Source organism: Myotis nattereri (genome assembly GCF_964212035.1).
Source record: "Myotis nattereri genome assembly, chromosome: 2".
NCBI lineage: Eukaryota > Metazoa > Chordata > Mammalia > Chiroptera > Vespertilionidae > Myotis > Myotis nattereri.
In genome coordinates, this window is record NC_138076.1 from 166,681,138 (window position 1) to 166,707,651 (window position 26,514).

Genomic DNA, 26,514 nt, shown 5'->3' on the forward strand with positions numbered 1-26,514 from the left:
TCTCCTAAGCCATGCTCAGGTATTGAGACTTGAGCAAAGGGAGGATGTTGAAGGGTTTCTAAGCAGGACATCAATGTTTCCTAGGATGGTCCTCTGCTTCTGGCTGTGTCCTGCTCACAAACCTCACCCTCAGTCCTTCTAGGAGCTGGAGAATAAAGGGATGATGCATAATATGGGCAAATGCGAGACCTGAGGGGGTCCCTCCCTCCTCCATAGGTACGACCTACAGACACTGCCTGTGGACTTCGTGGAGTGCCTGATGCGCTTCCTGCCCACAGAGGCCGAAGTGAAGCTGCTGCGGCAATACGAACGGGAGCGGCAGCCCCTGGAGGAGCTGGCGGCTGAGGACCGCTTCATGCTGCTCTTCAGCAAGGTGGAGCGGCTGACCCAGCGAATGGCGGGCATGGCCTTCCTGGGCAACTTCCAGGACAACCTGCAGATGCTCACGCCGGTAGGGCCCCACCCAGATCACACTCACCTGCAGCCCCATCTCCACCAGCCACCTGCTGGTCACTGCCCTGGCCCTGCCCACCCTCCCAGCCCCTTGCTGACTTTGCCCCATGCCGGCCTGGGATTACTCAGCTCTTCATCTTGCCTTCCAGCAACTCAATGCCATCATTGCAGCCTCTGCCTCTGTCAAGTCCTCGCAGAAGCTGAAGCAGATGTTGGAGGTGGGGAGAGGTTGTATATGGGGGCGCTGGTGAGGACCTGGGGCTATATAGACAAGGAAGGAGCCCTCAGGGCTTGGTCTGACCACCTCCCACTCATCTTTGGACAGATCATACTTGCACTGGGGAACTACATGAACAGCAGCAAGCGGGGTGCTGTGTATGGCTTCAAGCTCCAAAGCCTGGATCTGGTAAGATGGTGGCGGCAACATGGGGCCGGGAAGCCTGAGGGAAGGCGGCTGTGGAGCCAGGATATTCAGTCCTCTTGCATTATCCCTCGCCCCCATCTCCCAGCTGCTGGACACCAAGTCCACTGACAGGAAGATGACATTGCTGCATTTCATCGCCTTGACGGTGAAGGAGAAATACCCAGACCTGGCCAACTTCTGGCACGAGCTGCACTTTGTGGAGAAGGCTGCAGCAGGTGAGGGGAGCCTGCCCTTGTGTTCAGCTCAGGACAATCCCAGGAAGCTATGAGGAGAGGGAACACTTGGGTCCTTTTGTTTCTGGCTCTTGTTGTCTTTCTGACACTTCAAAGCTTTCCGCTGGGGCCATGGGCAGGGGCCACCCCAGCGGGAGCCTTCTTGCAGGCACCAGACCCGTCCGTCCCTATTCACCTGGATGGCTGGGAGCTGGCAGAGGAAGGCACAGTGGCTCTTCACTCCCAGCTCCTCAGGCTGGCCCCAGAGACTGCAGACTGTTTCTCTGTGACGTGTGGGAAGAGCTTAGAAAAACCATGAAGCCCCTCAGACATCGGTAGCTGTTATTGCTGCCCCACTCACGAAATGGTGCAGGCCATTTTGAAGACTGGCAGTCTTTTTGGCTTGCCTTCCTTTACTTTGCTCTTTGGGGTTATGAGTTTCCAGCCTCTATTCATTTTTCTTGCCCTGTGAGAGCCCGGCTAGCTTGGTGTGCCCCTCCCTGTGTCTCCCCCCCCCCCGCCCCCCCCTCCCCCCCCCACCCGGGTGGCTCAAGCCACAGGGGCGTGAGAACCTGAGGGAGCCCATGCTGAGGGGAGGTGGGCATGTCCAGCCCTGGACTCAGCCTGGGCTCTGTGACCACAGTGTCCCTGGAGAATGTGCTGCTAGATGTGAAGGAGCTGGGCCGGGGCATGGAACTGATTCGGCGCGAGTGCAGCATGCATGACAACAGCGTCCTTCGGAGCTTCCTCAGCACCAATGAAGGCAAACTGGACAAGCTCCAGCGCGACGCCAAGACAGCGGAGGTGAGCACAGGGTGGAGGCTGGTGGCAGCAACCAGGCTTAAGGCACTGTGCCCTCTAGGTGGGCTGAGTTTTTCCTTCTTGGACCAAAGAAGCTTTACCAAGTGCTGGCAGGCTGAGCGTGGGGTAAGGGACATGGGGGATGGCAGGCAGCTGCCTCTGGTGAGGTGCGCTCTCGGGAGCTTTGGGAGCCCGGTTCTCCTCTAGCCTACAGGGGCTGGGTGCTGCTTTCTGTGGGCCCACTGTCCCTGGTGGGAGCCGGCTTCCCTGCGCCAGGCTGACCCCACCTGCCCACCCTTCCCCAGGAGGCCTACAATGCAGTGGTGCGCTACTTCGGTGAGAGTCCCAAGACCACACCTCCTTCTGTATTCTTCCCAGTATTTGTCCGATTCATTCGTTCTTACAAGGTGAGCAGGGGAGAGGTTTCTAAGAAAAAAGGCTGAGAGAAAACCGATCGGGGGAGAGAGGGTTGGGCTTCAAGTCTGGCCTTTTCCGTCTCTTCCTCTGGGTCCTGGGAGGGAGCGATGGAAGCTGGCCACAGGCCTTAGCTGTGAACTAGTGGGCAGGGTGGGGGCCCAGGCCCTTCCTGTCATTGTTTGGGGCAGGAAGTGCCCCTCCAGAGGGTGGCCACCTGGGGCTGCTGGTCCCACTGCCACCCACTCTCCACCCTCAGAGTGAGCCCCTCCCCTTAGCCTGTGTGAGCTTCACAACTGCTCCCACCCCCACCATGGTTCTTAGGAAGCAGAACAAGAGAATGAAGCCCGCAAGAAGCAGGAGGAGGTGATGCGGGAGAAGCAGCTGGCTCAGGAAGCCAAGAAGCTGGATGCCAAGGTGGGTGGGACCAGAGCAGAGGCCTGGAGGGAGCGGGGCCGGGGGGGGGGGGGGGGGGGGCAGATGGAGAGGAGATGGAGAGCTGGAGCCCGCAGACCACCCAGAGGGCCTGAGCCGGCATCCCAAGGGATAGAGAGGGGGGCTTTGGGAGGGGATTCCCAGGCAAGGCTGCCATACACAATCTAGGACATCTTCGGACTGCATCTTGGGCAGGAACCGTCCCTGTGGTAGGTTAGTAATGATTCCCTTCAAATGCTCGGCTCTAGACCCCATCCCAGCGGAACAAGTGGCAACAGCAGGAGCTAATTGCTGAGTTGAGGCGGCGCCAGGCCAAGGAGCACAGGCCTGTGTACGAGGGGAAAGATGGTACCATTGAGGACATCATCACAGGTGGGGCCCTTTCCTCCCTGGGGCCCGAGCACTGCTCCCCAAACCCAGTCATATTCCCTGGGCTCTCCTCCCACCTCACGTGTGCCATGGGGCCTGACCACGGTGTCTCTCTCCTGGGCCACAGTGCTGAAGAGTGTCCCTTTCACGGCCCGTACTGCCAAGCGGGGCTCACGCTTCTTCTGTGATGCAGCCCACCATGATGAGTCAAACTGTTAACCCCCAAGGCTGGGGCCCTTGACAGGTACTGGGCACCACAGCTGCCCTCTGCATGCCCATCTCCCAAGACTTGTGCTGGGGTCCACAGGCACCTCCTCCTATGCATGACCTGGCACCATCCTCTGGCTGCCTCATGGTGATGGGGACACATACTTCCCTCCCTGCATGCCCCATGCTCTGAGAAGCATGGCTTATGCCCTGCATGTGCCCTCAGGGAAGTGGTATCTCTCCCACTAATGCTGTCCTAGCTTCTACTAAGACCAAGGGATAGGGACCGGGCCACTGCCTCTGGTGGCTGAGCCCATGGCTCTGTTACTGGGCTTGGGGGTCCTTTGCCTTTCTCTGCCCCATGGCCTCTAGTCACCCTCCATCTGGTCCTCTGAAAATACAGAGCCCCAGCCATCTCCCCGACCATCCCTTCCAGTGTCTTTAAGCTTCTCTCACCTGACTATGGCTGGCTCTTCTCTGGCCCTGCCGGTAGGCTGCTCCTGAAGGGGCTGTTCCTACAGAGGGTGGGCTTGGCCTGGCTGCCCTGCCTGTTTACAGGCTTCTGTCTCCCCCACAGGTCTCCACCAGCCCATTGTCGTTCGCCACCAAGCCAGGAGTGTGGCCCCACCCAGTGGCCCACCTCGAGCGCCAGGCCCCCACTAAGACCCTCTAAGAGGCAGAAGCACTTCAACTTCCAGAGTCCTGCAAGTCCAACCCGCGGACCTGGAGCCCTGGAATCGGAGGGCCCAGCGGAAGGCTATGCTACTCCCGACCAGTGTCCACCCAAGCTCTCAAAGCCTGCATCTTCCCTGCCGCCACTGTGGGCACTAGGTCTTCCAGGGCCTTGCACGGCCCTGGGGCCTCCAGTACTGCACTTTGCCTCCAAGGTCTTCAACTTCATTTCCTGAAGGGTCACCAAGGGTCAGCTGGAGAAAACCATTTCGAGCTTTAGCCTACAGAGGGACACCTAGGCCACTCTGTCAGTAGAGCCAGAGGGGCAAGAGGAGTGTCCAGGCTTGGGGGGCCCTGGGACCCTGCCAATCTCAGATCATCTGTTACCAGGAGCAAGGCCTTCCTAAGCCTGGGCCCCACTCAGCTGTGCCCTAGTGATAAGGGTGAGGAAAGAAGCCACACTTACTGCCCTTGGCCCTAGCCCTTTGCATTCCAGGTTCTTGCTGAGGTGGGCAAAAGGGTATTTCTCTGCCCTAGTCCCAAGACAGCTAGAGAAAGGGTATGCCAACAATATCTTCACCTCCTTCAGCTACGTTTTTTTGTTTTGTTTTGTTTTGTTTTGTTTTTTTGAAGGGGCCGGGGACATGGTGGTCTTACCTGCTATATTCTCAGTCCCCGGCCAGTTTCTTAGCCCCTGGAAGGGAGCACAGGGGTCCATTCCTTTTTGTACATGTATCATCTCCCTTCTCTCTTGTACATAAACCCTGGCCCTTCTTTCAACAAAGGCTTGAAGCACAGGCCTGACTCTGACTCTCTTTCTGAGTGGAGGGCTACAGTGGCCATTTAGTTTGATCTTAGCCCTGCGGATAGAAAGGAGGCTGGGCAGAGCTGCCATCTGCTTGGAGGTGAGCACAGAAACCTGGAGAGGGGAATCAGGTTAGTGAGCTCTAAGCACACAAAGGGAGGCACTACCATTAGGCACTGGCGCCCCCTGCTGGCTATGGGTGCACCTGCCCAGTCCCCAGCCCACCCCAGTAGTATATGAAGACAAAAGAGCTACTGGCCATGTTATAAATATTGTTATTTATAAAACAAAACACACATAGACAGGGTCCCAGGGCTGGAGGAAGGAGTGGTGGAGCCCCAGGGCCCCGTGCAGGCAGGAGCAGGCACTGATGCTAAAGGGTAAGGACCCCGCCCTCTGCCACCCAGGCTGTGTCCACCAGCCTGTCACTCTTCCCTGGAGGCCCCTTCTCACATTCTACCTACTGGCACCACCCACCCCACGTGGCATACACCACCAATCTTGTGGGGCTGAGGGCAAGGACTGCACTAGTTGTCCGGGAAGTAGGGGACTGTTGAACACCATGAGCAACCTTGGCAGGTGCTGGCAGTGGTGTGTTGGGAGTGGGGTTACTTGAGGAAAAATGGACACAGACCAGACTAAGGAAGAAGTCTGGGGCAGACGGTAAGGGTGACCTAGTAGCCACAGACCCAGGCAGAGCCGCTGGTCAGTTCACTGGTGGTCATCCAGCTGCTGTAGGAGTGTCCGCCGCCGCCTTTCCAGCTCCCCCTCACTCAGCTCACTTTCTGATGTGTCCCAGCCCGTCTGGGGGAGCAAAGGCACAGCTCACCCACTGCCTCCCCTGAAGGCCGTGGAGGCCTGGACAGAGCGCTGCCTGGGCTGGGACCAGGCACCTGCCTCTCACCTTCTCCTTCTTGATTCCAAAACCTGGGGAGCGATTAGGGAGCTCTGCCAGCCGGAGCTCCCTGTCCTTGTCCTGTTCTGGTTCTTTCTCATCACTCTCCTTGCCAGCTTTCTCCTCCGGGTCTGTCACACTCTCAGGACTGTTCTGTAAGAGTCCAGAGCCGCCCCCTCAGTTCCTGTGAAGGACAGCTGGAGGCGGGTGGAAGAGATCTCACACAAGAGCAGGGCCTTGGGCCGAAGTTCCTTCTCTACGCACCGACTTGTGTCTTCTCTTTTTAGCTTTCTTTTTTGGTTTCTTGGCTCTCCGAAGGCCATGATCTGGAGATAGAAACCCCCCACTAAGTTCCTGGGAGAAGGGAGGGATCACCCTTTCCTCTGCCACAGTCCCTCTGTCTGCGCACTCTTCAGACAGGGACCTGCCAAGGAAGTCTTCAGTCAGGGACGGGAAGTTCTTCCTCTCCGACAGGTGCAGCCCTCCCAACCCGCTCCACCCGCACGGGCTGTGGCTCCCAGGGCCTCCTCAGTCTGGGCTAACTTCTCCAGCTCCCAGCTGCTTACCTGATCCAAGGAGAAGGCGGGAGGATGGGGAGCCCCGTCCTCCAAGGGCAGCACCCCCACTTTCAAATGAATCAAGTGAGGAAGAGGGCTCAGAGCCAGATTCGGAGGGGTTCTGCCGCCTCCGCTTGGGGGGCCGGAGAGATGGTGGGGGCAGCTCCTCCTCTTCCGACTCGGAGCCCTGGGCAAACCAGCAGATACATGTCAGGCCGACATCCCAGAAGCCCTTAGTCTGGGAACTGGGGCAGAGAGGAGGATCCAAGGCCAAAAGAATCCTCAAATCTCCCTCCCAGGGAGATAACATCAAGGGGAGTGAGAAAAGTTATTTCCCCAAGACAGTCCAGCCTCACCCATATCCTACCCACCACTTACTGAGGGCGAGTGGGAACGCTTGCGATGGTGCTTCCTGCCCTTTCTGCCGTGCTTCCGGCCTTTCGTGTGGAGGTGCTGGCATTCAGTCTGGAAGAGGCAGGGGTAAGGAAGGCGCCAGGGTTAGCCTCAGGACTATCCAGGCTACCGAAGACCTCCCCCTCCTTAATGTCCAGGGAAAAGAGCCCGAGAAGGCGGGGGAGGTCTCTGGAGCTGCCCTCGGTGTCCAAGCAACTGGGACAGGTGCGGAAGACCAGAAGCTCTGCCTCACCTCCAGTACCTGCAGGAACTCCCGGAAGAGCCGGATCCGCTCCGACTCCAGGGTTATCTGCTCAAAGGCTGAGTCGCACACAAAGCGCTCACGGACCTTGAACGGGAGAGCACTGCTGATCAGACCAGCCCCGGCACAGCATGGGTGCCGCCATGAGCACAGGGCAGGGCTGGGGCGGAGGAAGGAAGGGAGCCGGAGCTGGCCCCAGCTGTATTATGAGTGGGGTGAGCCCCCACTGGTGGAGAAGCACCGCTGCCCTCAGGACTGAGGGGGTGGCGTGTGGTGGCAGGCTGCAGTCCTGACCTCTTCCCAAGCAGTGCCCAGCTCCAGAGCAGGCACGGCCTGCCTCAGCATGCTTCGAAAGGCAGCTTCCCTGCGCCGCAGCCTTCGTGCCTCCTCCTTCTCCCGCTCTCTCTCCCGTGCCTCTGCTTTCTCCAGTAGCTGAGGGCAAAAAGCACACAGTACAGGGTCACCCAGGGGGGTGGATGCCTGGGCCCCATTCAGGCATACCTTAGGAGGTGGGAAGTTGGGGTCTGGGCTCCTAACATCATCCCCTGAACTGGGGTATAGTTACACTGGGGCAGTGAGCGAGAAGGAATGAAATAATACACAGGGATGAGTTTCAGCAGAAGACTTGGCTACAGCCCCGCCCTGCCCAACCCCTCACACTATTGAAGGTCAGCTTGATGTTGCCTGCGTCCAGCGCAGCAGCCCTCTTGTCAAAGCTTATGACGTGGGCGAAGTCCTCAAAGGCTGTGTTCACTTCCACACAGAAGCCCCGGTCCTGTGGGCACAGCAGCGCATGAAGCAAGGGCACCTCCAGGGCAGGCAGAGGGGTCCAACCACAGGATGCTCAAGAAGTCCCCACCCCAGAGATCCACAGGACTAGGATGCATCCAGAAACCACGCTGCCCAAGTCTTCACCTAATGACTAAGCCCCATGCCTAGCCTCGCTGTGGTTGTCACAGGGAGCTAGAGGGTTGGCTCACATGGGGAAGGTTGACAGGAAGCAGGGTGTGTGTGTGTGCCGTGCCTACTGATTAATGCCTGAGTTCCTCATAATTAGTTCTTATTCTTTCTTTTTTTGAAAGTCTATAGACCTGGTATTCCCAGGTGGTCTCCCATTCAAGCACTATCCAGGCTCAACCCTGTTTAACTTCCAATCCAATATCAGATGAGATGGGGCATGTTCACGGCGGTAGACTCACAATTAGTTCTTTGTTCCTGTGGCTGAAAGCTTGGGCCCCCTCCGGGCCCTCCTGCTGCTCAGTAAGTTCCTTGCATTCTCAGTCAACCTCTGCTGGTGCCCTCCTGGGCTGTATTTACTAGGTGCTTACTAGTACTAGCTACCATGCTGAGTGCTTCACACACCGCTCACTTAATCCTCACCTTCCTAAATTTACGCACTGAATCCTAGTCTCTCAATTTTGTGCAGAAGGAGAAACCAAGGTTTAGAGAAACCAGAGCACTTGCCCAAAGGCAAATAGCTAATAAGTATACGGCTGAATGAGAGCTCTACCCCAGGTCTTTCTAACACCAAAGCCCATACTTGTAGGCACTACACCCACATAATCACCTGACCCACAGGAGAAACAGGGGCCATCAAGTGTGCAACTCCCAAACACCTCACATTCTCAAAGCACCGTAAGTCGGGCTCTGTGATTCTCATCTAAGATTCACAACACAGAGACTTAGGAAAGTTATCTCACTTGGCCCAAGACAACTTGGTTTGAAGTCTGGCTCTCCAGCTGGGGCACAGGCCCAACTTCCCTTCCTTTCCCTCCACACAGCTCTAACTTGCTGCTGATGGCAAAGGCATACTCTTCTTGCTTCTTCCAAGAGCACTTCTTCAACTCACACTCTCCAGTCCTTCTCAAAGATATCAATCTCTCTCTTAGGAAACTGAACGCTCAATCTCACCTCTTCACTGACTCCTTCCATCACACACACACCTCACTTAATCTGGAACTTCTTTCCACCCTTCCTCAGGCTTAACAACCTGCTTCTTTTCCTTTGTTTCAAAATATTTAAATGTAGCACAAAGGAAAATGAATAAACATTTATTGAGCCTACCATAAGCAAGACAATACAAATGTTATTAAATCCTCACATCCGTGCACATAAAATTATCCCCATTTTACAGACAAGGACACTGAGGTTCAGAGCCATCATATAACTTGCAGAGGTCTCAACCAATAAACAGCCAGGAGCTACCTAACTCTTAAAGCTTGTGCTGCATCCACTCCACCCTTCATGGATACTGCTCTCCCAAAGGTTGAGGGCCCCTTCTCTGTCCTTGCTCATTTGGTCCTCAGCACCTCTGCTGTTCACTTCTTCAGTGCTCCCCTCCAAGGTCCCCTCCTGTCTCTCTGACCCCTTTTACTTACTGTATCCCTCGCATGCACTTATGCACCTGAGAACAGCACTTAGTCTTTTCAATTGACACCGTCCCTAGCAATCTCATTCTCCATCTCCCTCATTTTCAGACCCAGACTAGACTGGGTATTTCATAGGCACTTCAAATTCAGCAGGTCCTAAGAAAATTCATTTCTCATGAGCACCTCTCCGCTCCTCCCCCCATATCTCCCAGCTGCTCCAAGTTTGGGGCTCTCTGCATTATCCTCTGGGGTGAGGCACCACCACAGTCTCTCCGACTGGTGAATGGCCACAGGGCCTCCTGGGCTTGTCAACCTTCTGTTGGCAGAATCCTAAAAGGGGAAGAGAAAGTGCCTAAAGCAGCTTCTTCCTCCAGAGGTGTGGAGAGACGGGACTCAGTGATAGGCCTCTGCAGACCTGTCAGTAGTACCAGAGCACTTATACTAAAAGTTAAGCATCCAATACAATTTAGCTCTCCTGGGACTAGATTTCTACTTTATATGATTACTAGAGGCCCGATGCATGAAATTTGGGCAAGAGTAGGCCTTCCTTCCCCTGGCTGCTGGCACCAGCTTCCCTCTGGCACCCAGGACCCGGGCTTGCCTCGCAGCCCCGGCTTCACGCGGAAGGACACCTGGTCTAATTAGCATATTACTTTTAATATTATAGATTCTATTTAATATATGGTGCTTAGTTTATTCCTTCTGGCCCCAAGGTTGTTTTTAAGAATAATTTCTCAAATGGAATTCTTATTTTCTCCAGCCCTGTTCTTCCTGCTTAATCCTTACCAATGGTGCCATCATCCCCTCTCGCCTCACTTATTCCTTACCCTTAATTCCACACACACACATCTGTCAATTTTACTTCTGGGTGACTATCCTACTATTTTAAACTTTCATTTTTTTTAACAGCAGAAAAGTTTTTTTCAATAAAAATCTTATACAGAACCTCGATGTATAAAAGAGAAGCTGCTGTACATGTAAATAGAGGAAAGAGCATACCATTCCATCCTCCCTTACCCCCATGTTTGTCCCAAGGCACCTCTGAGGTAACCAAGGGAGTCTCAAAGAGCTGGAACACTACTGCTCTCTCACCTGCCACCTCCAGTGCCCTGCCTGAGCTCAGTTCCCACCTAGATCCCTATAGTAGCCTCCTGACTGCTCTCCCTGCTCACCTCCCACACCTCTGACACAGCCTTGAGAATCCAGGGCTGCTCACACTTTCGTATCACATGGCTCAGACAGCGGACAGTGGTCTCGGGGGGAGTTAGGAGAAGATGACTCAAGCCCAGATTTTATTTTAATTACTTGCCACTATCACTTTTAGTATCCTGAGGCTTCAGATACTATCCTATTCCTAAAGATACAACACAGTCTGAGAGGTACTACGCTACACTCACCAGGGCTTTTCCAAGGTGTCATCTGATCAGATCATTCCTTGGCTCCCCAGTACTTACAAAATAAAAATCCAAATTTTAGTAGTCAAGGAATTTACACAGAAGGCTCTACTTCCAAACTGGGACATGTGGTTCCAGAGAAACAGAGGAAGCCACAGGACAATAAGGTATGTCTTACTTAAGGTCAGTAATTTTAAAATATTAAGTTTATATTAATTAGAGAAGTAACACGGTATTAAAATGTAATACCTGCATGAATTTATAAGGCAAAACACATGAAATGTTGAGTGTGCAGTGGGGCATTTCTAGCTTTATTCTCAGATCTTTCTCACCTCAAGTACCAAGTTACTGCCCTTCGTAATTAGGTATGCTTTGGTAGAAAACGCTCATTTTTCAGATGAGGAAGCTGAGGCTCAGAAAGGTTAAATAGTCCGCCCACAGTCACACAACTAGTAAGTGGTTAAGCTGGACTTTTACCCCACGTAGTCTGCCTTCAGTCATGCTCCTAACCACTATGCCTATTGCCTCCTCAAATGCATCAGAATGTCTACTTCCACTAAGTATGCCTTCTCTGTTTTCTTCATCAGAAACACAAGGCTCTCATAGTCCATCACTCACTTTTCCACCTTTGATAGACATGGATATTCAGAACTATTTCTCCAGTATAAGAAAAGTAAAGTGTATGTGCGATGGTAAATGTCGACTGAACTCGCTGCCATGACAGGGAGTGACACTAAGGATGCCATACCCCTTCTAAGAGACAGTGGCATCTCAGCTGGAGTCCACTGAATGCCTTGCAAAACCAGTCCAGTGCTACTAAACAATCCAAATTTCCAAAAGAAGCTGAAGATGTGCAACCTGTTGATCTTAAAATGTTAGCAAAAATTCCAAACTTTTCTAAAACACTGGCAGACCAGAAGGAACCTGTCTGTGGGCTTTGATTAACTATGCTTCCTGTTCCTCAAACCCTGTCCACCCCTCGCCTTTGCACCTGCAGTTCCTTATGCCCAGGACCTCCACCCTCTCCCACCTCGTTCTTAAAAGTGCATTTTAAATGCCAATTCTTCTGATTCTTGTCTCTGTAATAACACTTGTCCCTCTGTATGACAGTTGTCACATCTGTCTTCCTATTAGGCCATGAGCTCCTTATGGGCAGAAATGGTATCTTATTCATTTCTGTGTCCCCAGGCCACATAAGGGATCACAGTAGTTATCTACTGAACTGAGCTACAATGCTCCTGCAAAACAGGACTTATCAGGGAGTCCTGTCTGGAATGTGCCCTGTACCCAGCCTGCATCCATCACAACCCCAGGCCTCCCTCACCTTAAGGATGTCCTTAATGATCTTCTTCTCATCATGGAATCGTGCCTTCAACTCCTCCACATAGAACTTGAACAAGTCCAGAGGGGTGGAGCCTGCGGGGGGAGGGAGGGTGGGGGGCCTGGCGGTGGCAGCTTCCCAAGGCCTGTGGGTCGGGTCAGGACCCGGGAGTGGGGGTGCAGAGAGGCTGGCAGGGCAGGAAGCCAGGCCAGAGAAGGGGAGCCCAGCTGTCTTACCCGGCTGGCCCAGCATGTTGGCAAAGCGGACGTCAGTACTGACCGCTGGGTACAGTTCCATCCAGGTGGACATAGAGTGCAGCTGCCCTGTCTCATGCAGCTCATCCAGGAAGGTCTGTGCAGGGAAAGGCCGGTTATAGGGAGAGTGAGACAGGGAGGAAGGTGGAGCCAAAGGAGGAAGATAGGAGATGGCAGGAGAGGCAGGGACAATCCAGATTGAAGAAATGCAGGCCAGGGAGGCAGAGATGAAGAGACACAGATGGGGAGGCAGAAAGCAATGGGAAAGGGAAGAATGTAAACACAGAGAGGGACAGACTAAAACATGGGAGTGAGCCAGGCTGGGAGGCAAAGACACAAAACTGGCCTGCAGCTCCATCTTCCTATGACTTGGCTTCAGCTTCGCTTTGTGTTACAGCCACTACCACCACATTTGCCACCTCCAACCTGGAGGATAAGCTGTGCCTGTCTGGCTTCCCACCAAAGGCAAACAAGCAGCCTGGCTGCCAAGCTGCCTTTAGGGTACTCTCTGCTGACAGTTTCTAGGTGGTGCATACATCTCATCTCCCTAAAGGAGCAAAGCCAAGTTGAGGGGACACAGCATAGGAAACCTATAGGCATAAAGCGGTCTTGTGGAGACAGAACAGAGCTGGGCACAGACAAAGCAGTGGGCCTGATATGGCCCGCGGCAGAGTTGAGCTCTGTTCCAGGGGGCGGCAAAGATACCTGGAAGGCCTCCCGGTTCTTGCGTTGCTGGCGCCGCTCCCTAAGCCGGGCCCGCTCCCGCTCCTCCTCCTCCTCCCTCTCCAAAGCTCGGATGTGCTCCTCAAAGCAGATCAGCGCATCTTCCTTGTCCATGTCTAACCACAGAAAGGAGGCTCAGCAGGTGTTACACCAGTGGGATACCTTCTCTGTCCCCCGCAACCCCACTGCTTTGAGGATGCTGCCCCCGTAGGTGCTGGGGACAGCCAGAATGGTGGGCAATGTGAAAAGAGGGCTCTTGGGAGGGAGTACTGGAACGGTTGTTCTTGAGGAGGAATCATTAATTGCATAAGAAAAAAATCAGCAAGAATTCAGCTCTTGTAAATTTAGTTACCAAAGTCATCATGTTTATGAAATCAGTTCTCTTAGGATCTAAGGCTTCACAGTTTATGGAACTGGGAATCAATCAGGCTGTGATCCAACTTCAGAAAGTGTTATTTCTGATATTGCCAACAGCAGCTTATCCTAACACGTGTGACTAGTTAATGCCCACAGTGCCATGACAATTTAAGACAATTCACATCAGCTATAACAGTCCTCATCTCCAGGTCTTCTGATTTCTATCCCAAGTTCTTCCTCCAAGGACACACATCTCTAGATCAACAGTGGACCTCGGAGGGAGAGGGTAACCTGAGCATTCTGGCATCTCCAGAGTCCAGGGACTGAGTTCTGGGGACTCCTAGATGTCCGGGAGGACAGGAGGTACAGGTGAGATGTGTGAAATAGGCTCTGGGGACCAGGTCAATGGCGAAAGGGGAAGGGACAGGTGGGAGTGGAGGCCCGGGCTCACTCTGAAGCTGATGGTCCTGAGCAAAGCTGGGGTTATCCATGAGGTACTGCTGGGCCTGGGACCATGTGGTTTGGAAGTTGACGCTACTCATCCCATCCAGGATGCTCTTCAGGGCCTGGATATTGCGGCGCCGGAGCTGCTTGGCCTGTTCCTGGAGAGGCAGGGCAGGCCGAAGTACTTAAGTGGTCCGGGGCAGAGGAGGATTTTGGGGAAAAGAAGGTAGCTGGGGAACCCTAGGAGGGCCAGATGCAAGGTTTTCATGTCCCCACAAAGGGGAAGGAGCACAGGTTACAGATCAACCCCTCAGAGAGTCCTTCCTGTCCTCCCATGCCCCGGGCTGTAGGCCCAGAGCAGAAATGAAGGGATGTGCAATTGCTACGTCAGCTTCAGAGTAAGGAGCTAGGACCCTGGGGCATCGGAGAAATTAATGACCCTGGTCCATAAGGAGCAAAGACATGAAGACTCTAAGATGAGACTGAGGCTGATGCAAACAGCCCAGTGACTATTACCTTCTCCTTCTTGGCCAGGAAGAAGAGGACATCATCATAAACCTCTTTTCGATCCCTCTCGGGGACCACAGCCCAGACCTCCAGCTCCCCAAAGGTCTGTTCTGCCCGCCTGTGGAGCACATGAGCTGTGGGTAGGCAGGCAGAGACCAGAGGCCCTGGGCACATGTGGTCTCAGGGTCCCCCAGCCCTGCCCCAGCCCAGGCCCCTGACCGGTAGCGGGTGGTGGAGGTCATGCGCTCATGCTGCTCCAGGAAGTGCTGCAAGGTCTGCTTGGCCTCCTTGGCCCTCAGTCGCGCCTCTTCCTTCTCCTCCTTCTCCCGCTGCGCCTTGTAGGCATTAAATGCCTGCTTTTTCTCACTCAATTTGGGCAAGGCACTAGGTGGGAATAGAGGAGTCAGCCTGAGCCACCCTGTGGTTCATGCATGGCACACTGGGAACAGGTCTCCACAGGCCTGTGTGAGGGGTCTATGCATGGGCACAGCAGGCTGCAGGGGCTCCAGGGTACAGGGAGGCAAGAAAAATGTCTGGGATGTGGGGAAGGGTGAGAGGTAGTGAAGGGAAGAGACGGGTTCCAGGACACTGATAATACCCGGCCCTTATGCTTTGGGGTGCTCAAGTTGCAGTCAGGGATCTGCCCTAACTTCCCCCCTTCCCCCAATTAATTCAAATCACTTCAATTCAACAAGCATTTATTGAATGTCTCATGTCAGACACCTTTCCCTCCTGGAGGTCCTCTATAGCTTCTCTTCCACTTGAACCTTCACTCATCTACCACTCTCCTGACCCTGGCCCCTTGGAGCCCAAGTATCGAGCTGGGGTTTCTCAGGGAGTCCCTGACCCAGCTGCTCTCATGAACAGGATCTGAAGGCCTGGCTCCCTCTGCCCAGGCCTACCTGTAACGGGGGTCGGTGACCACCATCTTCATGGCCTGTTCCCATGAGGCATTGGAGGGGACAGCCTGGAATGGAGCAGGTGGGTGTCACAGAGCCTGGCCCCCTCCAGCCCCCTCCAGGCCTACCCTGGCAGCCCCATCTCCCGTACCTTGTCCCTCAGCAGCTCCTTAAAGGCCTGCTTTGCCTTCTCACGGTTACTCCAACTGAGGCCAGACCTCTCTGGTTCTAGCTTTGATTCCTCTTCCTCCTGTTGTGGTGGCTGATGCTGTGCAGCAGAACTGGGGAAGCAAAGGAGACTCAGCCACCACAGCCCCCAGCCCCCGCAGTTTCAGTGCCCTGGTGATCAACAGCAAGCCACCCCCTTCTTGCTCCCTAGGGCAGCCCTTTTCTGCCTTTTAGAGGTCATGCCCAGATCCCCAGATCCTTCCCAAGAGGCCTAGTAGAGGTAAAAGGTTGAACCAGGCTGGCAACCCGAGGCCAGCATCCAGAATGCTGCGGGGACAGCCTCACCTGCTGGGGCCCTCCTCTGGCTGCTGCAGGAACCCCTGCTCCAGGGGCTGGACAGCATCTGACACATCGCAATCTTCATTCCCACCTGGCTCAGGTTCTAGGAGGCTCATAGGCAGTGGGGTGGGGCCAGGAGGCGCAGGTGGGGGCTCAGGCTGTGGCTGAGGAGGCTGTGTCTGTAGTGTCTGGGGCTGCTGCTGCTGTTTCCTGCAGGCGAGCCGGAAGGGCAGAATCCAGAATGGAGCAGGGAGAAGTGGTCAAGGGCTGGCAGGACTCTATTCTGAGAGGGGCTGGGACAGAGTGAACCACTCCACAAGGAGACTGAGCATTTGCTCTTCCTTCCACAGAGCAGAGATCATGGGGAGAGAGTCCAGTCCCACCCCTCAGGTGGCCCCAAGTATGGATGGATAGGGGAGCAAGATGAGCAAGTTACTTACCCTACAGCCTCTTGTTTGACTAGAGCTGCAATGGGAAAAGATACATGGTCACAGGGTAGCAAGGGCCACCCTCCACAGGCCCCTATCCAGGCCCACCATCCTCACCCTCGAGGTCATCCAGGTCCTTCGGCCGGGTCCAGCGGGACTCCTTACTCTGGTTGTTATAGTAGTAAGGTTTGCCTGTGTCCGACTTGTACTCTTTCCAGGGACTCTGGGACAGCAGCAGCTATAAGAAGATGGGTCAGACGACATCAGTGGGCTGATGGAACTAAGGGGATGCAGTGAGTAGAGGGACCCAGGAGTTTTTAGCTACCACCTGGCCTGGCTCAACATGGGGCAAGATGGACTTCCTGAGATCCTAGGGAGGTTGGGGTTGTCAGGGATCTTGGGATCAGAGGAACTATAATGTGTATGGTTTATAGACTCAGGGGAGATCAAGCACTTGGAAGGGTCAGGGCAGCTGAAAGGAAGGGCCAGAAAGCCCAGCTCAGGACCTCCGCCTTGGACTTGAGCACGCTGGGCTTCTCCCACACGGACTGCTTGTCGTCAGCATTGTAGTAGTAGATGCGCCCATCAGGGGCTACATGCTCACTCCATAGGGCCCTCTGGGGGAGGGGGGGGCACAGAATGGTGGTCAAGGCCCCTTTCCCAAAGCTTCTCCTCACCCCAAAGACTAAACCATTAGCCCCCCACTTTCAGCCTTTCTACCCAGAGATCCCTGAGCTGGAAAAACTCACCAGAGGGCCTGTCCCAGCCACAGCAGCTAGAAAAGAATCCAAAGGAAAGATACTAAGTCCTTGCTTCAACCTGCATCTTATCCCCATTTATTCCTCCCTTACTCCATCCCCAATATATATATCCCCTGGTCCCATCAACATCCCAGGCTCCCTGGCATCCCAACAGGCATGATCCAGGGTGGACTCTAGTCCCCTCTCCCCTGTACCCCCCGACCTCCGAGCCTGGGGGGAGCAGGCCCCCAGAAGACTCACAGCTGGCGGTGTCCACACCTGGAGCCGTCTGCCGAAGAAAGAGGAGGGGGAAGGGTTGGGGCCAAGCCCAGTGGCCCCCAGGACCCAGGCCATGGGGGATCGAGAAGCAGGCCAGGCCAAGATCCACGTGTCCTGCTACCTAACATGCTTGCCCCAGCCTCCCGGGTGGTGGCTCTAGGATCCCCGGGGGAATCACACAGCGACTCCTTTCTTCGTTTTCCTCACGGGAGAGTATTTTCTTGAGACCCATCCCTTCCACAGTGGATGCCAAATTCTGCATCCTACTCAGACTCTACTACACTGAGCAACAGCACAAGAAGGCACAGCGAGATCCTCAAGTGCTGTTGTTTTCTCCAGAGACTAAAAAGACATGAAGAGGGACTGTATTTAAGTGTCCACAGTGCTAGCTCTGTGAGGTCAAGCAGTGTCTGGCATGAGTGTGTTCCTCAAGGGAGAGGGACACAATGGCGAATAACAACAGAGAATGTATATGCCTTTGGGGAAGAGTGAGAAACAAGAAGAGCTAAGTACATGGCTGGAGAGGACTCAAGTGTGGGGAATGCTGACAGGGACCAGGATGGATCCGATGAGAAGAGAGAAAGAATGGAGGCCATATCCCTGAACTCCCAATCAGACCCCACAGCGCTGAAACACAGAGCTGCTTCCTGCTGCCCCGGTGCTTACCGCTGCGGTGACAGGCACGGCAGGCATCAGCATTCCTGGCATCATGGGAGGTACCATTCCTGGTATCTATGGATATAAAGACAAAAACCAGCTACTGAGGTGGGGCAGGCACAGGCTTGGCAGGGACCTAAGAGATTCTGTTGTGTTCATGATCTCCACACGGGCACCTCCTCGGGCAATCCCCTGAGGGATTATGGGCTTCTAGCCTAGCCCGAGAGTTTTTTCCAGTCATTCAGCAGACAAACCCACATTGGCCTGTCCCAAAGCTCCCTACCTCCCCTCCCCAGTTCCTGAAGTCCAGATCCCCAACTCTCATCTCCATCCCCAGATAAACTGACAGGTTTTCTGAGGTCCTGGTGCAGAGGAGAGGATTACCTGTGTGAGTGGTGGTGGTGACCCCATTGGTGGTAGCATTGGGGGCATGATGCCAGGTGGCATGGGGGGGATGGCTGGTGGTCTCTGACTCATGGGCGGTAGCCCCATCGGAGGGAAGGGCGGAGGAATTCCTGGAGGGGGCATCTGGAAATGAGGAAAAGAAGAGATGCTGAGCAGAGAAGACACTGCCTTGGTTCTGGCAGAAAACATCCACTTATCTCTCACCTGAACCTTCCACCCTGGCTCTGAGGCAATTCCAAAGTTTAGCTTGCTAAGCACAAAGTATGAAACTGCCACCCCCCTCACCACTGAGAAAGACTGGTAACTGGGGGGTCCTCTGGGTCTAACAGGCAAGCACACAGCTTCTTGAGAGGTAAGGAAGGGAGAAGGAAAAGAAAGTACAACCACCACCAGACCGCAGCTGGAAGGCTCCATTTCTTTAGCAACTCTCCTCAAAGAGGCTTCTCAGATGCAGGGCCAAAAGGCATGTGTCCAGGTACCCAAACCCCTAGTGCCCTGCCTCCCACCCCTTTTTCTCCAATTCAGTGACCATCAGTTGCTACTCCAGCCTGACTTATGTGGCATATTTTTAAAAGACAGATAAGGGGAAGTGAGAGAGACAGTCAGCCCAGCCTGCCCTCACACTACCGGGGTCTTTTCACTTCCACCTCTACGCTAGCCCCAGTATGTCCCCAGGACAAAAAGACAAAGAGGAACTGTCAACTTTATGAACGGAGAGCTGAACAGCAGCATCTCCCACCCCAATAACCCAACAAAACCATCCCTCTTCCAAGGTTAGCAGAAAAGAGTTTTTTTACATGAAAACCGTGCAGCAGTGCTAGGGACTGGGGAATTAAAGGGTGCAGGCTGGAAAAGCCAAGCCCAGGGAAAGGCATAAAACTTACGAAGGGTGGTGGCATCATGGGGGGCCCCGGTGGGAAGGGGGCAGGCGCTGCTGGGGGCCGGGGACCAGAATCGGGAACCGACTGTTGAGGGAGAGAAAAGTCATAGGACCCAGGATAGGCAAAGAGATGGGCGTTTGCAAAAGGGAAACAGAGGGGTGAGGATAAAAAAGGAGCATAAACTTCAGAGAAAGAGTCTCCAAAGACCAACTTCCTGCCCACTCCCAGCTCTGAGCCCTGGATAGGTCTGCTCTCTCTTCCACCAGCCCAGAGCCAGCTGGCTGAGTCCCTTCAATGTCATCTTTAATTTAGAAATTTCCATTTTGCTAAAGCCACAGAAAGGTTGGAGGCTGTACTACAGGCAGACTGGCTCTGCCCAAGGCATTTCATCCACTCTCCTGTCTGCAGGCAAAGCTGTGCCTCCCTCAGACCAGTTAAACTGTGGCCTCTCATTCATAAAATATCCAGGAAGGAAGTGGCCTCTTTTCCTGTTTCCCCACCTGAATTCAGCCAGGTACAGAGCCCTCTAAACACAAATAATAAATAGTCCTTCATAAGTACTAGTCTCCCTAACTCTCCTCTACTACCAGACCCCTCCCCTATCTGGCCTCATCTTTAGTCACTCATTCTTTGATATCTTCCACTCCCAATCACCTCCTTCATCTCTTTAGCTGTACTCATCCTCCCCTGACTTATGTGGCATATTTTAAAAATACAGATAAGGAGTATGAAAGAGACAGACAGCCCACCCTGCCCTCACACTACCGGGGTCTTTTCACTTCCACCTCTACGCTAGCTCCAGTATGATCCCCTACAGATCCTGAACTCCTCGCCTCTGGGTGAGGCTCTGAATAGCCTAGGTTTCCCCATCCTACACCTAATGGTTGGCCATGTCCCATCCTTTAGTTCTCAGCTTAAATATCACTTACTCTAAGAAGTCTTCCTGACTCTATTTAAAGCAGATCCTCCCAATTTATTCTCTTCTGGTCTCCTTTTTTGTTTCCTTTTAATAGAGGGTAATAACATTCCACAAGGGCAGGGATCATGTCTGACTTGTTGAAAGTTGGATTCCTGGAACCTGCAAGAGTATCTGGCACATAATGGGCACTCAATAAATACTGGATAGATGAATGACAAGTGAGTGAAAAATTCTCTCTATATAGAACCTTCCAATTCTAAATATTCATCCTACAGATAAAGCCCCATATGGCCAAAATGATGTCTACACAAGATTTCCATTTCAGCATTATTTGTAAAAACAAAAGATTAGAATCAGCCTAAATATCCACCAGTACGGAACTACGAAATTACAAACATAAAATAGAATACTATGCAGGCATAAAAAATGAAGAAGCTCATTGTCTTGATATGAAACAACCTCTAAGATATATTAACAAATGGGGGGAGAAGCAAAGCGTTGCAAAGTTTTATCACTTGTATAAAAATCGGAAACAAAAGTGACAAATTGGTGGGAGGGGGACTGAGATGGAAAGGAGATTTATCACTATATGCCCTTTTGTAACTTTTAAATATGCAATCATATGACTATGTCACCCCTTCAAAAAAAACTTTGAGTAAACTGAGGGGTGGAAATGCAGCCAAAAGGCCCTGCCATTCCTCCTCTTTGCTTGAAAGGAGGGGGGGTACAGGGAAGAGACCCAGGGAAAGGTGATCCAACGGACACCTTGCTGCTGCCCAATTAATTATTCCTTTGTTGAGAAATCTCAGGGGTTTTGTTTTTGTTTTTGTTTTTTTAAAGGAAGGCACCAGAGTCCTGCATAGTGCTCACTGTCCCTTTGGCCTCTGGACTATCCTTTTCTTTTCATTTACTTATTTTTAATGTAGCTTTCTCGTTTTTAAAAAAGATTTAATAGCATGGTTTTTTAAAATTGATTTCAGAGAGGAAGGGGAGAGAGAGATAGAAACAACAATGATGAGAGAGAATCATTGATCAGCTGCCTCCCGCACGCCCCATACTGGGTATCAAACCATGATCCGGTTCATAGGTCAATGCTCAACCACTGAGCCACGCAGGCCGGGACTCCTCTTTGCTTCCAAGGCAGATCAAGCCATCTACCTAAGAAATCTCAGCTTTTAAAAATACTTTCTAATCTCTACCTTTACCAATATGTGTGCCTCCTCTCTTCCTGCCGCTCTTGTCCTAAGGAGAAGGGGGTAAGCCAAACTACTCCAACTTGAATCACCTTTTCTCAGTGTTCAACTCCTCTAGTCCTGTATCACACCTGCTCTTGCCCCGATACTTTCCTTAGCATGGGAAGTCAGAAACGAATCATATGGGAAGAAATCCAATTATTTGTGCCACACTTTCCCACCTCAAGCTGCCTTAGGATCCACTCTACCTTCCCAAATGCTGTGTAACTATCTTTGTGGGTCCTACCAGGCTCCAGTGGTTTGTTGCCCACGTCAGAGACTGGTGCTCCAGTTGTGCAAGATTAGAAATGTGTCACTCTCCACACCTCCCTCTTCCTTCTCAATACATCGCTGAGTCCTATTAATTTTACCTCCTAAAGATTTCTGGAACCCATCGACTCCTCTCCATTTCCTCCTCCATGCCTACCAACCCTTTCATTGGGTCTCTCACTCTAATCTGCAGCCATAATGAGCTCATCAAAATGCACCTCAGGCCCTACCAGTTTTGCTCAGTGGATAGAGCATTGGCCTGCGGGACTAAAGGGTCGGGGTTTGATTCCGGTCAAGGGCACATGCCCGGGTTTTGGGCTCGATCCCCAGTGGGGGGCGTGCAGGAGGCAGCCGATCAATGATTCTCTATCTTTGTCTCGATCTCTCTCTCCCTCTCCAAAATCAATTAAAATATATATTTTTTAAAATGCTCCTCAGACCATGTTACTTCCCTGCTTAAAATTCTTCAATGGCTTCCCACTGTTCTTAGTGTAGAGACCAAAACTTCTGCCTCGGACCTGGGAGGCTATAATAGATTTGCTCCCAACTGCTTTGCCAGACTCACCCATGCTGAGCTCCTGGGTCTGTGCTCCAGCCACACTCACCTACTCTCAATTCTCCACCTTAGGCACCCACCTTTGCATGAGGTAATCTTCCCACCAACCACACACATCTCAACTACATATCCTTCACATCTATCAGCCATCATTTCCTTAAAAAAGTCTTCCTCCAACCCAGCAGACCAGTCAGTACCCTCCTTTACATGCTTGTACACCATATACCTTTCCCATCAGCAATTATCCACTGGAATTTTACAGTTATTTGTACAATTCTGATTTACTATGTGGCATTAACAAAAAACAAATGCCTGCCAATTAAATCATGCTACTCCATTGATCTTAAGATGCATCTTGCCTTCAGAAATGTTAGATTGTGAGTCTTGGAATCAATGAAATATCTGCTTGCTGCCTCACTAGGCTGAAAACTCTAAGGGGCAGACTTTATCTGCTTTTGCTCATCCCAATATCCTATCCCCATTGAATTTTCCTCACTACCTGCTATTGACACACAGTAGGTGCTAACAAATATTGCCTTAATGACTGAATGGTCTTGACAAGGCCTAGTAGTTATTCAGGGAACACAGGATGTCAGAGATGGAGAGGGGACTCTGGTAACCACCCAAGGTAGCCCTCTTTTTTCAGATGAGAAAACTAGGGGAATAATAATTCCTACAGCTGGTTAGGGACAGAGCCAGGACTAGATCGAATCTGCCTTCCAGCCCTACTCCCTTAAAAGCACAGTCCTTGCCACAGGAAGCAGGTCTGTTTTTTCACTCCAGCATTTCCCCTGAAACCCATGTAGTTATTAAATCAGCAAGGATCCAACATTTTCTTGCATGACAATCAGTGGTGGGTCTCTACTGCTCACCCTACAGAATCTCTAATTTAACATTCAAAGTCTTCCAACAAGGCCCATGCCGTAACTCTTCTTGGCTCCTCCTGACTCAATGGCTTCCCTCCTCTCCTTTACACACAAATTACTCCATGTGTTTCTTCTATTCCACTTTGTCTCTCACCTTGTCCAAGATGATCCAATATTCACCTCCTTCGGGTTACCTTTATGACTATTCTTTTTTTCTTCTTTTTAAATATATTTTATTGATTTTTTACAGAGAGGAAGGGAGAGAGACAGAGAGTTAGAAACGTCGATGAGAGAGAAACATCGATCAGCTGCCTCCTGCACACCTCCCACTGGGGATGTGCCCGCAACCCAGGTACATGCCCTTGACCGGAATCGAACCCGGGACCCTTCAGTCCGCAGGCCGACGCTCTAACCACTGAGCCAAACCGGTTTCGGCATGACTATTCTTCACACATACACACACCCCTATCTACTTGTGTCTCCTCAGGATAAATGCTGCACTACTTTGCACCAAGCAACATGCTACTCTGTAGATGTTTGTTGGGTGTTTCTTCATGCCACACTTTCCCACCTCAAGCTGCCTTAGGATCCTGGGACTGCCTGTCGCCCTACTTGGATGGGGTTTTCCCTATATTCAGAGATTGAGTTTTCTCTTTTTAAGCCTCCTCTGAGTGTCTAGGCAGGGCCCTGCAGACAAAGTGCTGTGATAAAACGCAGACTCATCCTTAACCTTATTAGATTTTTTGCATACTGGAATATTCTAAAAATAGGCATGCGTGTGTGTGTGTGTGTGTGTGTGTGTGTGTGTGTGTACGCCCGCACCCACACAATGTGCCCAGGTACCTTTATATAAATTCTCTGGGTAAAGGTTGACTGTGATGAGAGGCAGCTTGGCAGAGATCTGTGTGGCTGTGGAAAGGGAACTGGAGTCAAATTATTGGCTTGGAAAAACCTAAATAATGAAAAACTAAGTGTATATGACCATCTTTAGCTTGGAATGGAGATCCCTGGCAAGGATCCAGACACTGGGCTCTTTCTGGATAGAGCAATAGCATGACCATAAATTTCTATGGAACTTCCAAAGCCCTCCCTGTGCTAAGCTCCCCTGTGCAATGTCTATACTTTGTTTCCTAAACACCCCTTCTCCTATCTCTTTTGCTGCAGTGCCTGTACAACTTTGGATCTTATTACACTTCTGGGTGAGAGTCTGAAGTAACTCATGTGAGAAAGAGGTACAGAAAAAGGGGCTGAAAGAGAAGCAGATCCTGTGTCTTCCTTGGAACAAAAACACATTTGTGGGCCGGGGAGAGATGCAAGACAACTGATCATCTGATCATAATGTGTTCATTGGACCAGTGGAAAGACCCCCCCCCCGGCCCCGCCCCAGATGCAATCAATTCTTCTCATTCTCCACATCTAAGGGACATCTCAGAATCGAAGATTCAAGAAAAACAAAAGGAAAAAAGGACAAGAGCAGAGAAAGAGAAAGAATGGAAAGAGGAAATGATTGCCCTGACTGGTTTTCTCGGTGGTTAGAGCGACGGAGGGTTCGAAGGTTCCATTCCCCATTTGGGCCAAGTTACCAGCTCAGTCCCCAGCAGGGGGCATGAGAAGGAGACGGAAGCATCATGTACCTGGCATGCAGGTTCGGTGCGGACCTTGGTCAGGGTACAGGTGCTGGCTGGGGTGCATTCGGAAGACAACCAATTGATGTGATCAATGTTTCTTTCTCTCTCCCTTCTATTCCCTCTAAAAAACCACTGGAAAAATATTCTCAGGTGAGGATTAAAAAAAAGGGGGGGGAATGGTAGCAGCTAATAGCTAATATTTATTGAGTGCTTGTTATGAGCCAAATACCATGACAAACATTTAATCCTCACAACCATCTTAGAGGTTCTTATCCCCATTTTATAAAGAAACTGAGGTTCAAAGAGATTAAATGGCAGAGGCAGGTGACCCCAAAGTCTGTGTTTTCAAATACTTCAAAACACTTCCTTTTAGCAAGAATGATGGTGCCACAGGCATATCTTTCATTCAGATTCACTGGTGTGTTCTTTAGGTTCACTTCTTTTCTTTCTTTTAATTGAATTTACTGGGGTGACATTGGTTAATAAAATCATAGAGGTTTCAGGTATCGTCCTGTCTTCTTCCCCAGTCCTCACACAATCCTGAAACCCTCACGCACAGCTAGATGGTCCCACGGCTGCCCGGTCTGCCCCGCTCCCCGCAGAGCTGTGTGCGGTAAATGAGGTCTGACCGGCTCCTCTCTCGGAAAGAGGCCGTCTTCGCCCGGGAGATGAGCATCACAGGCCGGGACCGGCCGACCGTCTGCACGCGGTCCGGCCACAGGCTGCCCTTCGCCAGCCGCCCGGCAGCATGACCTCCTCTCCCTGTTCCCGACCACCCTCGGCCCGCTCTCCCGAACCCGCAGCGCGCCTCCTGCCCGCGAAGATGCTGCTCTATCCGCATCTATCTTCCACGGCTGCCGTCTAGCCTGCCATCTTATCTCCCTCTGAGGAAGATGCTACTCCTGGCCTCCCTCTTTCTGGGTGAGGTCTCGGCCGCCGCCTCCTCTACTTGGGAGAGGCCTCCATCGCTCCGACAGGGTGCGGCCGGGCTGTCCGCGGGCCGGGCTGTCCGCCCGCCGGTCCGCCCGCCTGCCTCGCTCGCTCGCGGGCTGCGGGCCCCATCCCCCGCCCCCCGGGGACTCGGCAGCCCCGGCGAAAGGCCTGCCTCCATCTTCATCCTTTTGTCTCCCCGCGTCTTAGAACCCATTCTCCCGAAACCTCTCCTCAGGAGCCACTCCGCTGTGCGGCTGGAAGCGATGCGGGCTGCCGTTCCGAACCATTTCCCTTTTTCCCATCGACAGGAAATCTGAGGCCCACAGAAAAGTAGTGACTTGCCCAAGGTCACACGAGTTGTTGCAGGGAGTCGAGGGCAGCGCCAGGGCGGGGACCCCGGGGCTCTGCTCCCCTATCCGTGGGCACCCCGCCCGGGCAGGGCCGGGCCTCGCTGCTCAGGAGACGGGCCCTCCTCACCGCAGGAGGCGGCCAGGGCGCGAGCGGGTCTCGGAAGGGAACTCGCACCGAGTCTGGGGAGGGGCATGTCGCACGCCAATATCCCAGGAAAACGGGGGCTCCCGGCTCCCCCCTTGTCCCGCAGTTCCCACACCTCCTGCTCCCCATCTTCTTTCTGACCATTCTCCGCAAACCCACCCTCCACTCCGCCCTTGTCCCCTCACCCAATCCCGCAATGCCCATTCCCCTCACAGCCCCCTCCCGCCATCCTCCATCATGGCCTTTCCCACCCCTTCTCCCTAAGTCCCCGACCCCTTCCTCCTCCCGGGCTCCTCGCCCTCATCCCTCAAGTCCCTGGCCCTCCCTCGGGGTCCCGCGTACCCCCGGCGGCCTCCCCGCCCCCCTGGCCCCGGGCCGGGGCGCGGGGGGCGCAGTGGAACCGCCCGGGCCCCTCCACCCCCGCACGAGAACGTTACCATGCCGGGGCCTCGGAGCAGCTGAGCCGGCTGCGCCCACCCGCTAGTAAAAGCCTCTCTGATTGGCCAGACCTCAGTCGGGAAGGCGGGACCAGGAGGGGGTCGCACCCCTTG

The 26,514-nt window shown here is 52.9% G+C and overlaps 2 protein-coding genes across 4 annotated transcripts in view; one reads left to right on the plus strand and one right to left on the minus strand.

Moving 5' to 3' along the window:
* Positions 1 to 4,784, plus strand: part of FMNL3 (formin like 3) — a gene marked incomplete at its 5' end in the record, with an annotated part of 57,809 nt that extends 53,025 nt beyond the window's left edge. For 2 of the 3 annotated variants that reach the window (XM_081082652.1, XM_081082653.1), the window contains 9 exons: positions 217 to 451; positions 603 to 671; positions 779 to 859; positions 963 to 1,092; positions 1,733 to 1,893; positions 2,196 to 2,297; positions 2,629 to 2,721; positions 2,988 to 3,111; positions 3,893 to 4,784. In XM_081082652.1, coding sequence (XP_080938778.1) covers positions 217 to 451; positions 603 to 671; positions 779 to 859; positions 963 to 1,092; positions 1,733 to 1,893; positions 2,196 to 2,297; positions 2,629 to 2,721; positions 2,988 to 3,111; positions 3,893 to 3,978 — 1,081 coding nt within the window. In that variant the 3' untranslated portion in view covers positions 3,979 to 4,784. Of the gene's footprint in view, positions 1 to 216; positions 452 to 602; positions 672 to 778; positions 860 to 962; positions 1,093 to 1,732; positions 1,894 to 2,195; positions 2,298 to 2,628; positions 2,722 to 2,987; positions 3,112 to 3,235; positions 3,353 to 3,892 lie in introns of all 3 variants that reach the window. The other variant, XM_081082651.1, reaches the window with a different exon arrangement.
* Positions 4,785 to 5,050: 266 nt separating this feature from the next.
* Positions 5,051 to 26,514, minus strand: PRPF40B (pre-mRNA processing factor 40 homolog B). The gene is made up of 26 exons (XM_081082654.1): positions 26,401 to 26,514; positions 19,068 to 19,148; positions 18,163 to 18,306; positions 17,788 to 17,853; positions 17,104 to 17,131; positions 16,852 to 16,877; positions 16,609 to 16,719; positions 16,220 to 16,340; positions 16,115 to 16,139; positions 15,681 to 15,884; positions 15,319 to 15,448; positions 15,171 to 15,235; positions 14,488 to 14,652; positions 14,278 to 14,386; positions 13,769 to 13,919; positions 12,943 to 13,076; positions 12,220 to 12,334; positions 11,987 to 12,078; positions 7,558 to 7,674; positions 7,194 to 7,331; positions 6,891 to 6,986; positions 6,623 to 6,709; positions 6,254 to 6,431; positions 5,952 to 6,013; positions 5,697 to 5,840; positions 5,051 to 5,596 (listed from the first exon to the last, which is right to left on the minus strand). Exons 1-26 carry the CDS (start codon positions 26,401 to 26,403, stop codon positions 5,504 to 5,506), a joined length of 2,685 nt encoding a protein of 894 aa, XP_080938780.1. The 5' UTR covers positions 26,404 to 26,514; the 3' UTR covers positions 5,051 to 5,503.